At 52.4% G+C, this 13,327-nt stretch overlaps 2 protein-coding genes across 2 annotated transcripts; one reads left to right on the top strand and one right to left on the bottom strand.

Moving 5' to 3' along the window:
* The first annotated feature begins 2,045 nt into the window (after window positions 1-2,045).
* Window positions 2,046-7,353, top strand: LOC112897262 (D-3-phosphoglycerate dehydrogenase 3, chloroplastic-like). The gene is made up of 5 exons (XM_025965528.1): window positions 2,046-2,754; window positions 5,411-5,787; window positions 5,892-6,002; window positions 6,109-6,204; window positions 6,344-7,353. Exons 1-5 carry the CDS (start codon window positions 2,139-2,141, stop codon window positions 7,016-7,018), a joined length of 1,875 nt encoding a protein of 624 aa, XP_025821313.1. The 5' UTR covers window positions 2,046-2,138; the 3' UTR covers window positions 7,019-7,353.
* Window positions 7,354-12,112: 4,759 nt separating this feature from the next.
* Window positions 12,113-12,984, bottom strand: LOC112897344 (protein GLUTAMINE DUMPER 3-like). The gene has a single exon (XM_025965621.1). It carries the CDS (start codon window positions 12,896-12,898, stop codon window positions 12,380-12,382), a length of 519 nt encoding a protein of 172 aa, XP_025821406.1. The 5' UTR covers window positions 12,899-12,984; the 3' UTR covers window positions 12,113-12,379.
* Window positions 12,985-13,327: the final 343 nt, after the last annotated feature.

Below are 13,327 nucleotides of genomic sequence, written 5' to 3'. Positions count from 1 at the left end.
CGCTTCCCTCCCCACCTAACCCGTGGCCAGCGACCTCTCTCACTGTCGAGGTGCCGATCCGTTCCGGGGCGCGGATCCGCGTACATCTCCTGATTCCCGTCGCCCTCGCCCCCGGCTGCGCGGAGCCACGTTTCCGCGCGGGCACGGCGTCTCCAGGTCTCCGCACTTTCCACAGGCACAGTGTCGCTTCATCTCATCTGACTCCAGGATCAGGACAGGATCCGCTGGAGATCGCACCACGAGCGCGGCGACCAGGAGGTAGCCATCCCGCGGCAGCGCGCACGCAGGGACGCCGGCGAGTCCACGGCGAGCTTGCTGCCGCCGCGGCCGCACGTGAGACGGACGGAAGCTGCGACGAAGCTTCCCTCCCGGAGAGGTGGAGGGGGAGAATCTGGCCGGAGCAACGGGGGGAATTTTCCACGCACTGTGTAAAAAGTAAAAACAGAGACCCCGCGGCGCCAGCTTTGGAGAACGACGGGGGAATGACCGGGCGGTGGGGCCAGGAGCGTCCCGTGACGTCACTGCCGAGCAGCCACTTGCTCGAGTGTAGTGTTGTAGTGCGAATCAGTTGGTCGCTTTAGCTGCGTGCAATTTGCACCGCCGCTTTTGTGTACTTTTACTCTTTTAGGCGGAGTGGACATTCTGACGTTTTTTTTATTTTTGCGGAACGAATTCGGTGACTTTCAGGCTTGTTTTGCTAATTTTAGGAGATTTCAGATTAGTTATTCAAAACGAGATTTCAGATTCAGGCTTCCGCGAGGTCAGTAGGAGGCACGAGAGCGCCGGTCTCCAGAATCAGGACGCCCATGCGTGGGTCGCTGCTGAGTGGCGTTAGGAAAGGGAGATGACAGTGGATGCCCTGAGACAGTAAAAAAAGAAAATGTATGCTAACGTTACGAGAAGGAGGACATCCTTTCTCTCTGGAACAGGAGCTAACACCGCTGCTGGCTGCTGTATCGATACATATTTAAGTTTTACAATGTGGCGAGAGATGGTTGCAAGAGGAAACAGACCGTTCTGTTAACGGGTAGATCGGCCCACGGGAGTTTCACGTTTTGGGTGCTAAAATGGTAGGAGTAGGCAATAAGTTAGAGAGAGAGAGAGAGAGAGCGCGCTGTTGACGGATAGAACGGGCCACGACACGAGAACTCCATGTGTTGGGATCGAACCGGATTACCGGCGAGATACCAGGAGGTCTTCTCAGTGCAAGTATATTAGTCTAGTTTGATAGACGGTCTTATATATTGTCATATCATCTTAAGATGATAGAACAGATAATATATATAATAAGTTATCTTATAAGTTGTCTTATAATAAATATATAATTCGATAATTTGTGCATAGAAAAAAAATATTGTGAGTTGCAGTGTGAAAGTGGTTCCATAGTACTAAATTTTAGCCTATAAGGCTGTTGTTTCGTAAAACAACCGCCTGATTTTTCTTCTTCCTCTCTCCGCTGTCTAATAAAAAACTCTACGTATATTTGTATAAGATGACTTACGAGATTGCTGACGTATAGCAATATAATTGCCCCCGACCCTCCGTAAAACGGAAAAACATTGGGCACCCATCCAATTCGCAGGAAGGACAGTCAACCGTCGGACAGAATCTGTGTCCATATTTAGGTCGGCCGCTTCCTCCAACAGTATCCATGCTTATCCACAAACAACAAAAACTTAGCAGCCAAAATTAGCAGTTCAGCATGCATGCCAAGCACAGCCTTGCTCATGCCAAACACCATCAACTTTGATCCCTGCTGCTCGATCACAGTTCACAAATGAATTGTCCAATTGAGCAATCGTAAAATATCTGAACGAACCCGATGCACGGCCGCACTGATCCCGATCAATAATTCCCGGACCCACCCTTGAAACAAAAACGCTCCCCACGCCCCCAGAATAGCACCCACCTACCTCCTCACTCCCATCGGGCGTGAGTCTCTCTGACCTTAAGTCACTGACGCGTGGGCCCGAGTCTACGCGTCAGTGATCAGAGAGCACGTCAGGGAAGCCTCGTCCTCGGGCGTTTATAAACACCATCGCCCCCTTCTTCCTCCGCGGTCCTCGCCAGCCAGCGAAACGCAGACACAACAAAATCACCGGCGGGATTCGAATCAGCCACCCACCACACCAGAAGGCATGGCCGCCTCGCGCGCGCTCCTCCCCACCCCGCACGCGGCCGCGGCCACGAGCCCCGCGGGGGCGCGGGCCGGCCTCGCCGCCGCCTCGGCCTCGCTCCCGTTCGGGGCGGCCGGCAGGGCGGGCGGGGCGCGGCTCCGCGTCCGGTGCGCGACCCTGTCGTCGCCCGCGCCCGTGGCGGCGGTGGAGTCGCCGGCGCGCCGGATCTCGGGGGCCGGGTCGGACGGGGCGCTGCGGCCGAAGCCCGCGGTGCTGGTGGCCGAGAAGCTGAGCGAGGCCGGGCTGGCGGTGCTGCGGGAGTTCGCGGACGTCGAGTGCGCGTACGGCATGTCCCCCGCGGAGCTCCTCGCCAGGGTGTCCCAGTTCGACGCGCTCATCGTGCGCAGTGGCACCAAGGTGACGCGGGAGGTGCTGGAGGCCGGCCGCGGGCGGCTGCGGGTCGTCGGCCGCGCGGGCGTCGGGATCGACAACGTCGACCTCCAGGCCGCCACCGAGGCCGGGTGCCTCGTCGTCAACGCGCCCACCGCCAACACCGTCGCCGCCGCGGAGCACGGCATCGCGCTGCTCGCGTCCATGGCGCGCAACGTCTCGCAGGCCGACGCGGCGCTCAAGGCCGGTGAGTGAACCCGATCAAATTAAAGCTCTCTCCTCCTCGGCTCGGTTGGTTGGTTGATTGGTTGATTAACTTGGCCTCCATCTCATTTGTCTTATGCTGCGGGTGGTTAATCATGTTTAGGCTTGGGTTCACGTGCTGGAGAGAGAGGGAGAGAGAGAGAGAGAGAGAGAGAGAGAGAGAGAGAGAGAGAGGCCGAACCGATGAACAGTAGGGTCCTTCTAGAATCAGATTTATTTTCATGGTCCGGATGCGAAGCAGGTTGCATTGTTTCATGTCGCCATCGAATCTGGCAACGCAAATAAAATAAACTGGAGCGGTTAATAGCCTCTGGTGCTCAGTGATCCATTACAAACTTTCTTCTAATTAGATAATACTGTATTTCCATTGGAAAGTTGAGGATAGCACTGGCTTTTGATGCCTGATCTCACGCATGAGCATCCCAGCTTAGGCAAGAGTTTCGTCTTAAACAAATTTAGGCAGTTGTTTATGTCGTCGTCGAATCTGGCAGATCAAAACTAGATAATAGAATAGAGCTGGAGCGCTTAAATAATTCCTGGTGGCTATTGATACCCCACAATGATTTGTTTAGGCAAACTTTCTTCTAATTGATTATTCCCATTGGGTAGCTTGGAGCAGAGGATAGCATTTATATTTTGTTACACACTTATGTCTCGTGACAAGCACGAGCATCACAGCTTAGGCTACAGTTTCGTTCTTATACAACAAATGGCAACTATTTTAAGATAGTGCGATCCATTTCTACAGTAATATAATTTTTTTTAGAGTTTGATTGGTTGTCTACTAAAAATAGCCATACTAAAATGTGGGCATGCTAAAACATAGGCGTACCAATCGTTTTTACCAAATCGTCGGTAATTTTAGAAGGTGACCTACCTTTTCATTCTAACCAAACAAATGCTAAATTTTTTTTGGCACACCCACATTTTTAACACGGTAAATTTTGGTAGCCAATCAATCAAAAACCTTTAGTTGTTCCATCATGCCAGGCTGGCTGGCTGCGCACGAACTTTGCAAGTTTGCTGGGTCCACGTGCTTCTCTAAGTTCTCTTGATTATATTAGTCTGCGATTCCCTTCCTTGATTTCTCCACATGGTGATTAACCCTGTGATGGTCAAATATTTCCAGTGGCCCCCGTTAGTCAGTGTACTTATTGTGGTTCGGATCTCCAGACTGATAACACTAGATAGATATACTGAAAGATGGACAGGTTCAATGAATCTGGTTGCCTACAAGTTCTCTACTTGTGCCCATCTCACAACGAATCAGGTTTCACATAGGCACACTGGAACAGGCCCACACAACACGCGTACAAGCCTACAATACATGTATCCAATCGTGGGGTTATTCTTGCCCCCGTTGGAGGAACTACAGGGTGGGCCTATATAAAGCTCCAATTATTGAAGCCATTTGAGGGGTCTTTGCTTCCGGTCAATAAAGTAGAAATAGTATTTGCCGGAATTTGTAACCGCCGCACCAACAGACCCGTCGGCCGTTGTTGGGCCCTTCCTTTTATCTTGCTAGCACCCCCAACACCAAAGAAGTCGTCCCTACCGGTCCTTTTTATGTGCTGCTACTACCTACTATGCAGATCTGACTATTATCAATTTACTGAATACTGTACACATGTAAGGACAACGTCTACTTCAGCTAATCAACTGACCCTACAAAAGGGTTTACTGTACACATTGCTAAGACTCCTTTAACCTACGATCTAATTGATTGTGATGGTGGCCTGATTACTGCTGCAGTTGCTTGAGAGTCCATTGCCCCTTTTCAATCCTGTGATGTTCCTTTCAGATAATGACAACCCACCAATTTACCAAAAACGTTTAGCTCCTTGTCAGTTTCACCAAAAGAGATGCATTATAATTCAGGATAGGCCAGGTGGTTATGCTGTTAGTGTGTCTGGAGATTAAGATTGGAACCTCAAACTGTTCTGTCCTTTGGAAATGCATTATTGCAGCAAACCTTTACACATGTAGTGATCATAACATTCAACGTGTACTGTGAGATAAAAGTGGTTCAAATTCAGTTGCTGGTTGCTGCTTGAGGAATCTACCAACTACTACATTGGTAATATGTCCCTATTGAACTCTTCTTTTAAAAGGAACCTGGGGCCTCAGTTTAGTGGAGAATACGATCCTTGAGCGCTTGTGTCAAATCTAATCTTTATAGAAAGTGAATATAGCTATTTACTAAAACCTTTCCAGACAACAATGCTAATTGTATAAGCCATTCGCTATTTCATATCTGTATTTCTGGATACTACCTATAAAAAAAGGATACTCTTTCTACTTCCTGCTTCGGATGACACGAAAAAACATTTTTGCTTTGCTAATTTGAAGCCAGTATGTGTAAGTCCATCTTTATTGAATTCGCCTGCTAAACTTGATATCATTACTGGGAAGTGCTTATCTGTTGTGGATGCTAATTATATGATGCTGTGACCTGAGGAATAATACAAAAGCAAGTATTCTACCTGGTTATGCTAGCTAAATGATATGCCATCACCAAAAGTAAAATTCATATGTGTGCCGATGTTCTTGAAATGCCCTGTTAAGTCTTGAAGCAACTGTGCGCTCATTCTCTCCAAGAAATGTTCTGATTAGATTTTTTTTTTCCCCATTTCACACAGGCAAATGGCAAAGAAGCAAGTACGTGGGGGTTTCACTGGTTGGGAAGACTCTTGCTATCATGGGCTTCGGTAAGGTTGGTTCAGAGGTAGCACGGCGAGCGAAAGGGCTCGGTATGCATGTGATCGCTCATGATCCCTACGCCCCCGCCGACCGGGCGCGTGCCATCGGAGTAGAGCTGGTTTCTTTCGACGAGGCCATAGCAAGAGCCGATTTCATCTCCCTCCACATGCCACTGATACCGACAACATCCAAGATCTTCAATGACGAGTCCTTTGCCAAGATGAAGACAGGTGTTCGGATCATCAATGTGGCCAGGGGCGGAGTGATCGATGAAGATGCTCTAGTGAGGGCCCTTGATTCAGGCAAAGTTGCGCAGGTGATCATGAGTAGTTTCTTCAATTCAAGTTCTATTTTACCACAATTGGTTGTGAAGATCGATTCGGCTGAAAGCTGACCTTTTTCTTTGCCAATGTGGAGCAGGCGGCTCTTGATGTCTTCACCGTGGAGCCCCCAGCTAAGGACAGCAAGCTGGTGTTACATGAGAACGTGACTGTGACACCCCACCTTGGAGCAAGTACTGTGGAGGCCCAGGTCTGCATCTTACCTACAACCATGCCCTGTATTGATGCAACTATGCAAGCCACTTGCCGCTGTCTCGGATGATGTACTAACTTCACTGAACACGCCAAAATTGCAGGAAGGCGTCGCTATCGAGATCGCGGAAGCTGTGGTTGGTGCACTCAAGGGCGAACTCGCAGCGACAGCCGTGAATGCGCCCATGGTCCCAGCTGAGGTAACAAAAGCTTCTCTTCTCTCTCTCTCTCTCTCTCTCTCTCTCTCTCTCTCGACAATCGACATGTCACTTGTCACTTGGGTACGCTTCAATTGTGCATGTAGAGGGAGATGATTGATATGTTTCTTGCCTTTGGCAGGTCATGTCAGAGCTCGCTCCTTACGTTTCGCTAGCAGAGAAGCTCGGCAGGCTGGCTGTGCAGCTCGTCGCCGGCGAGAGCGGCATCAAGGGCGTGAAGGTGGTGTACACCACGGCCCGCGGCCCCGACGACCTGGACACGAGGCTTCTCCGCGCGATGGTGACCAAGGGCCTGGTGGAGCCCGTGTCCAGCACGTTCGTGAACCTGGTGAACGCGGACTACTCCGCGAAGCAGCGCGGCCTCCGCATCACGGAGGAGCGCGTCGCGCACGACAGCCCGGCCGCCGAGGCGCCGCTGGAGTCGATCCAGGTCCGGCTCTCGCAGGTGCAGTCCAAGTTCGCCGGCGCCATCAGCGACGGCGGGGACATCGTGCTGGAGGGCCGGGTCAAGTACGGCGTGCCGCACCTCACCCTCGTGGGGCCCTACGAGGTGGACGTCAGCCTGGAGGGCAACCTGATCCTGTGCCGGCAGATCGACCAGCCCGGGATGATCGGCAAGGTCGGCAACATCCTCGGCCAGAGGAACGTGAACATCAGCTTCATGAGCGTCGGCCGGACGTTCCGCGGCAAGCAGGCCATCATGGCCATCGGCGTCGACGAGGAGCCCAACAAGGAGACGCTGGAGAAGATCGGGGGCATCCCGGCGATCGAGGAGTTCGTGTTCCTCGAGCTATGATGGATAGCGAGATTTATGTAGGATTGATATTTGAGTGGGGATTTGACGTCTGGTGGCCACAGGGAGGAACGCGATCCGTGGCTCTGTCCGTCTCTGTCTCGGGACCTCTACATTTTTCACGTCAGGATAAGGAAGTAGTATATGTGAAGGGTGCCATGGGTTGGTCCCTGTCTGAATAAAGGTATATGTGCTATGACGTTATTATGTCTGTATAAACTGTGTATCTCTATCGGCATAATGCGTGGTTATAAGAACAGCATCACGATCGGTAATGCAGACTTTCTGTACCGTGTTGTGTGGTGGAATAAATTGTGATTTTGTTTTACGAACCCAAATCCTGGATGCAAGCAAGGCCCTGGAGTATGAGAGGAGAAAAATAAAACGCGGAAGGTTCTAGAAAGTTCTACAGAGAAAGAGGAAGAAGACTTCTGAGTCAGAGACCAGGCGATTCTACTCAGTTCTCTATTCAGCTGTTCACTTGTTCTGAACTTCTGACCTCCTCATCTCAAATTCATACCCAACTGTCACCTGTGCCATAGCCAAAAAAGGAAAAAACTCACAAGTAGCAAACTTGTCGGACGTATGCAGCTTGCTGTGTGACATGAGCGCCGGCCTGGGCGGAACGAGCAGCCGAGCAGGACGGCGGTGCCCGGGCTCCGCTCCTATAGAAGTTAGAACAGAGCTGAGTCGAGACGGTGCGTCGTAGGACGCGGACGACGCGCGCGACGGTCACCAGACTTCGTCAGCTGTGCTTTCTATCTGCCGCACCATCCGCCATGGCCCTGGTGTGCGTGTCATGTGGCTGTGGCCTGTGTGCAAGTGTCGGGCCGGCCTTTGTCTCCGATCGTTTAGTGGGCCTTACCAAATGCGGACCCATGCCTTCTTGAGCAGACCTACTACCCGCTATGCCTCTGTGTAAAAGCACCACGAGCCCAAGAGCGTGTACTTTGATGCTCTGCCTGACACCGCGCCTGCACAAAATGCTTCCAGCATCCGCCCATCCCGACCTGAACGTGAACAGAGAACTTACAAGACAAGGATGTTTCTATTCTTCATTCTGGTACGGTGGCGGTGCGCTCATCCCAGGTTCTCAATGTCCCGGTCTCGTGCCGTCGACTTCGGTCCCTACTCCGGTACTCTCTCCCAATGGATGCCAAAAGACCGTTCCCAAATCCACCGCCGATTTGGTCCCAGGGAGCGCCGGAGCGGAACTCGCCGGGTTCTGCTCCACTTCTTCTCAGGCAGCAGCATCAACTATATGCGATGCGACGCGAGCCGCTGCGGCACTAACGCGGCGTCGCGTCGCGTCGCGTCCCCCTCGCGCACGGCCGGTCCAGCGCCGCAGCGCTGCCACCAGCCAGCCACCGCCCGCGCCCCCCGCGTCGGTCTGCGCCGGTGCGGCCGTCCCTCTCCGGCGGCTCCCTCCTCAACACCTGAAGGACGCCGCCCCGCGCGTCGCTCTCCGTCGCGTCTCCCGCATCATTATTCCCCCCACGCCGGATGCTGCTGCTCTCCGGCGGGCGGTGGCCGCTCCCGCCGTGTCTGCGTCCGCCCGTGTCCGTCGCGGTCGCCTCGACGCTGAGCCCCTCCACCGGCTCTCTCAACGTGTACTTAAAAGTAAAGCAGCCGTTTGTTTGTTCGCACACCGCTCCCGCCGTGTCTGCGTCCGCCCGTGTCCGTCGCGGTCGCCTCGACGCTGAGCCCCTCCACCGGCTCTCTCAACGTGTACTTAAAAGTAAAGCAGCCGTTTGTTTGTTCGCACACCGCTCCCGCCGTGTCTGCGTCCGCCCGTGTCCGTCGCGGTCGCCTCGACGCTGAGCCCCTCTCACCGGCTCTCTCTCGCGATTCCGCTCGCCATGGCCCAACGAGCAGGAGTGATCGCAACGCCAGGATCCCGCGTGCTGATCAGGAGCCGGCTCTGGACCTCTGGTGTACGACGGGAACATCGCCATGCATGCAGGTGGCACGGTCTGCCAGGACACATGACATGACTGATCTTGTTGATCGCGTTCGCGTAAGGATGCTGGACGCACAGGGCCGGTGCGACGGGGTCACGGACTCGCAGCGACGGAAGTTTCATCCAAACGCCACTCCGGCGCCACTCGCCGACCGATCCGTACGATCGCTCCGAAGCGGACGCCCGGCGGTACGACCGTGCCAATAATGGAGGGCCAGAGGGGGCGTGCTGCACCACTGAATCACCGATGCCAATGCCATAGCTGGTGGCAACCCCACGGCGTCGTCCCCAGTTGGATATGGACGCGACGACGCGGCGGCCTACCAAGCCCATCGAGGAGGGCGCGCGCCCGCCTGCGGCTGTGTCCACTGCGGCATTGGCGCGCCGCGCACTGGCGCTTTGATCGCTCCATGTCCGGGGTCGCTGCTCGCTCGCTTCGGGATCACGCGATGTGTGGCGCCCGCGGGGGGCACACGGGCTGCCTGCCATCTCCCACTCTCGCCTCTCCGTGGTGGTGCGAGCGGCGGTCCCTACTCCTACCTTGAACGCTAGGGTCTACAGCCTACTGCTAGCTCTATACCTGGTTGCGAAACGAGTGATGCATGCCCAAGCATGATTGAACCAGCTGGAACACCGCCAGAGCTCCCAAAGAATGCCCGGTACCGTGAAGAGATGCCATCAGGATACAGGACACTTCAGAACCTCTTGCCCGGTACCGCCAGAGCTCCACAACGGCTTGCGCACAGTACGGACCAGTACAATTTTCAGATTCCTTTTGTTGTAAAAAAAAAAGAACCAAAGGTTTAGGTGTACATATATATATATGTACCTATGTGAAAACAAAATTACAGTATTACTACAAGAACGAAAGGTTAAAAAGACAGAGGGAAATAGTGAAGAAAACGGGGAGCAAATAAAACAGGCCGGGAAATGTACAATCCGTGGCCATGGACGCACGCAAGTTGCGGTGGTGGTCGCCTGCGATGCGGCGGGCAAATGAGACGGGTGCGCTGGTGGCCGTCGTCGTCGTGTGATAGCTCCACTGAATCTTTCTTCCGTGCAGCCCCAGATACATTCCATTCGTACCGCGGCGCTGTGTTGCTGTCCAGCTCCGTTTGACATCACCATCTCTTCTTGCCGAGTTCATACCACCCCCTCTCCAAAAACCGTCGTTATCTCCGCCCTCACAGGATCATTAGTGGTGTACTCTAATCCAATGAACCCTAGCTAAGAAACTTTATCGACAAAAAAAAAGAGAGGCTTTTCCGCTCCTGTGTGGAAGTTCATGTGCAAGTGGCCTCCACTACAACGATGGAATGGAAGGATGGCTTCATAAAGCAGCAGCAGCAGCTTATTGCTTGCTGTGGCTAATTGCTGTTTGGGTGGATCCATCAATCATGCATGCACTAACGCTGGCATCTCTTTTGCCTTCCTGTTCCAAGAAATCGCCAACCACTAGGCGTCCAGATCGCCAAATTGAAGCGGAAAAAAGGCATGGCCATTGGCCACACACGCCCAGGACGTCGTCGTCCTCGCCGATCGAGCTCGCCGGCGCACCTGACGACGACCACGCCGTGCTTGACATGGAGAGGCGGCACACTGCTATTCACCTAATCTACATGTGGATGGTACAATGGCTCTCGTCAGCGCAGGGGTGAAGCTGTCCTTTGCCGTTGGGGTCGCCGGACGCCGATGAAATCTATCAAATCAAATGAAAAATACTGTTCAACACTGTTTATACATGTATTTGATCCTGATGTTTAACGGAGCCGACCCCGGCGGTTTCGTGTTCTGGCTTCACCCCTGCGTCAGCGATTATAGAAAACCGAACGGGGTTAAAGACCAACCTCTCCGGGGTTTAGGACTTGTGCGATGTCAGAACCCAATGCAAGCTTCATCAATAATAGAGCAAGTGATCAGTGTACAAAGTGTAAAAAAATTCACGTCTAAAGTAGTAGTAGTAGTAGCAGCAGTAGCAGCACAATGCTTATCCGCGAGGAGCAACGTACGTTGGACGCACCACGACGACTTGAGTAAAATGCCTCAAAGAGCCTGTCGACCGAATTGGCTCTATCAAGTTCCAACCACGCCACTACGAATGCTGCATGATTAATATATTTGATGGCGTGCTAACATTTCCAGACACGTCACACTGCCGTCCAATCTAGCCGTTAGTGACTTGGTGGCGCCGTTGCATCAACTCTTAATGCTGAAGGTTGCCTTGGCGACATGGACTAGATACTGAGACATAGATTAACAAAAAGAAAACCATAATTATGATCTCAAAATTTGCAGTTAAAAAGTAAAATTTCACTAATAGATGGGCTCAGGAAATGAAGCAACCAGGACAAATTTAATTTAGTGCAGGTCATCTCATTATTGCAGTACTGATGTTTGGAGTCACCGTTGGGCGTGTTTTGGCAGCTTAAATGCTGAGTTTGTAAAACCTTAGCAATAGACATTCACCTGTGAATGTTCGATGTTGGAACTTTTCCTTAATCTAAGAAAACAGCAGCAATGTTTTTTTTTTCAGGAGCGGTTTCTTCGTGGACAGATAACTTACCACTCTGAAATTCTTATTTTGATCTACGCTAGCTCAGTGCAGCTAGATAAATCTGGCTGAAAAATCCATGTCAGCATCATGATGTGTGTATCTCACATCTCCTTCAAGAATCTGTTCATTATACCCTGTCTCCAGAATTAGGCTGATCGGATATACTGAAAACAACAGTGCTGCTGCCACAATGAAACAGCTGCTGAATTCTCCATCTTCCTCTCTCCAAAAGGGAGAGAATATTTGCACTGTTGTTAGTTGCTGCTGACCTGATCATAATATTCGCAATCATGAGAATTTGCCCATCGACGCACCGCGTCCGGCGTCCTGCTACCTGAAACAAATAATCCTCATCCACTTTGCTCCATGATTTACTCTACTGCCCCTACATGCAGAGTGCGTGCCCTACCTGATTCCCACTCCCACACCCACACACACAAACAGCCCAGTTGGCCACTGAAGAGGAGAAGAAAAAAAGAGAAGGAAAAGAAAGAAAAAGAAAAATATATTCCCATTTCCATTCACCAGAGAGCAGAAACAAAAAGCGACCAGGCACAAACTTTTCCCAAGAAACAAAAGCCTAGGCGAAGAAAGATCCGCTTCTCGATCATGATGCTACAACTTCATTCCCATTATAGCAAAAATTACATTTAACTGAGCAAAATCACGGCCTCATCAGCCCCATTCTTCTCTGATCGTCATTGCAAAAATTACAGACAGCCCCACAAAATTACGGCGCCGGTCGGGGCTATCTATCTTGGAGATGGTTTTCAGCGCCACCAAAGCGCGCTCAGCTCTGAGCAAAACCAAAACAAACCTAAGCTAATTTTTTTTCAAAAGTGGAGCTCAGTCACACCTCAGGGATGTGGTGCTCCTCTCTTTCTCTCCGGCTCTCGCTGTGCTCACCATTCTGCTCGGCATCCTTGATGCTAGCCATGGCGACCTCTTGCACCTTCTTCTCAGCCTCGTCGTCACCCTTGTTGCTGCGGTCTCCGAAAGAGGACGCCCTGCTCGACATGGGCGTGGCCAGGTACGTCGGCTTCACGTCCCCGGCCATGATCACCAGTATCTTCTCCTCCCATATTGGCGGCGGCAGGTCCGAGGCCGCCGGCTTCGCGCCGTCGGCGCCGGAGCCGTCCTCGTCGCCGCGGCCGGCGCCGCCCTCCAGGTACCCGGAGAGCTTCCAGTAGGAGCACGCGAGGATGAGGAGGGCGAAGGCTATGAGGCCCAGCATCGCGGCAAGGCCGCCGAAGAGGTACGGCACCGGCGAGTGCCACGCGGAATGCGCGGCGCTGCCGGCGACCGCCGGGGCGACCACGGCCTTAGCCGCCGCCGCCGCCGTCGCATTGAACCCTGCTCCTGGCCTCATTGTTTTGTGTGCTGTTCTCGTACGCTTCTCCGATCCTCTGGGCTTCTGGCTTTGGGTTCTCGAGAGCTTTTGCTCTGCTTTGCTAGCTGTAATGGTGTGTGAGACTGCAGTGCAATGGGGTAGAGGGGCTATTTATAAGGAGGGAAAGGGAAAAAGGAGGCAAATTTGTCACTGCTCGGGTGGATTTGCTAAAAGAAAAGCATAGAATAGATTATGAGGTCACTCGGCCACTTTAAGCAAAGTTTATACAACATGGTCTTTGGGTTAGAAAATTGCATCAAGGGGCTCCTCAATGTATAGTATTTGCATTTTTGGACAACCAACCGTGGGAGTTGGCACAGGGGTGGCCATGCAAAATGGAAAGGAAACCCATTGTGCTCTATGTTTCTCCTTTAGGGCCACTTTTTGCTCCTTTTCTCAAATGTTTTG

This window comes from Panicum hallii, chromosome 6 (genome assembly GCF_002211085.1).
Source record: "Panicum hallii strain FIL2 chromosome 6, PHallii_v3.1, whole genome shotgun sequence".
NCBI classification, from domain to species: domain Eukaryota; kingdom Viridiplantae; phylum Streptophyta; class Magnoliopsida; order Poales; family Poaceae; genus Panicum; species Panicum hallii.
Note: the sequence above shows the minus strand (reverse complement) of the source record. Positions and strands in the feature narration are given on the sequence as shown.

What these genes read in the sequence shown, in the direction of transcription:
- LOC112897344 (XM_025965621.1), bottom strand. Translation starts at nt 12,898, where the DNA reads ATGAGGCCAGGAGCAGGGTTCAATGCGACGGCGGCGGCGGCGGCTAAG.
- LOC112897262 (XM_025965528.1), top strand. Translation starts at nt 2,139, where the DNA reads ATGGCCGCCTCGCGCGCGCTCCTCCCCACCCCGCACGCGGCCGCGGCC. An exon ending in CAAGTACTGTGGAGGCCCAG is followed by an intron (nt 6,003 to 6,108) that starts GTCTGCATCTTA and finishes CCAAAATTGCAG; the next exon opens with GAAGGCGTCGCTATCGAGAT. An exon ending in CGCCCATGGTCCCAGCTGAG is followed by an intron (nt 6,205 to 6,343) that starts GTAACAAAAGCT and finishes TGCCTTTGGCAG; the next exon opens with GTCATGTCAGAGCTCGCTCC.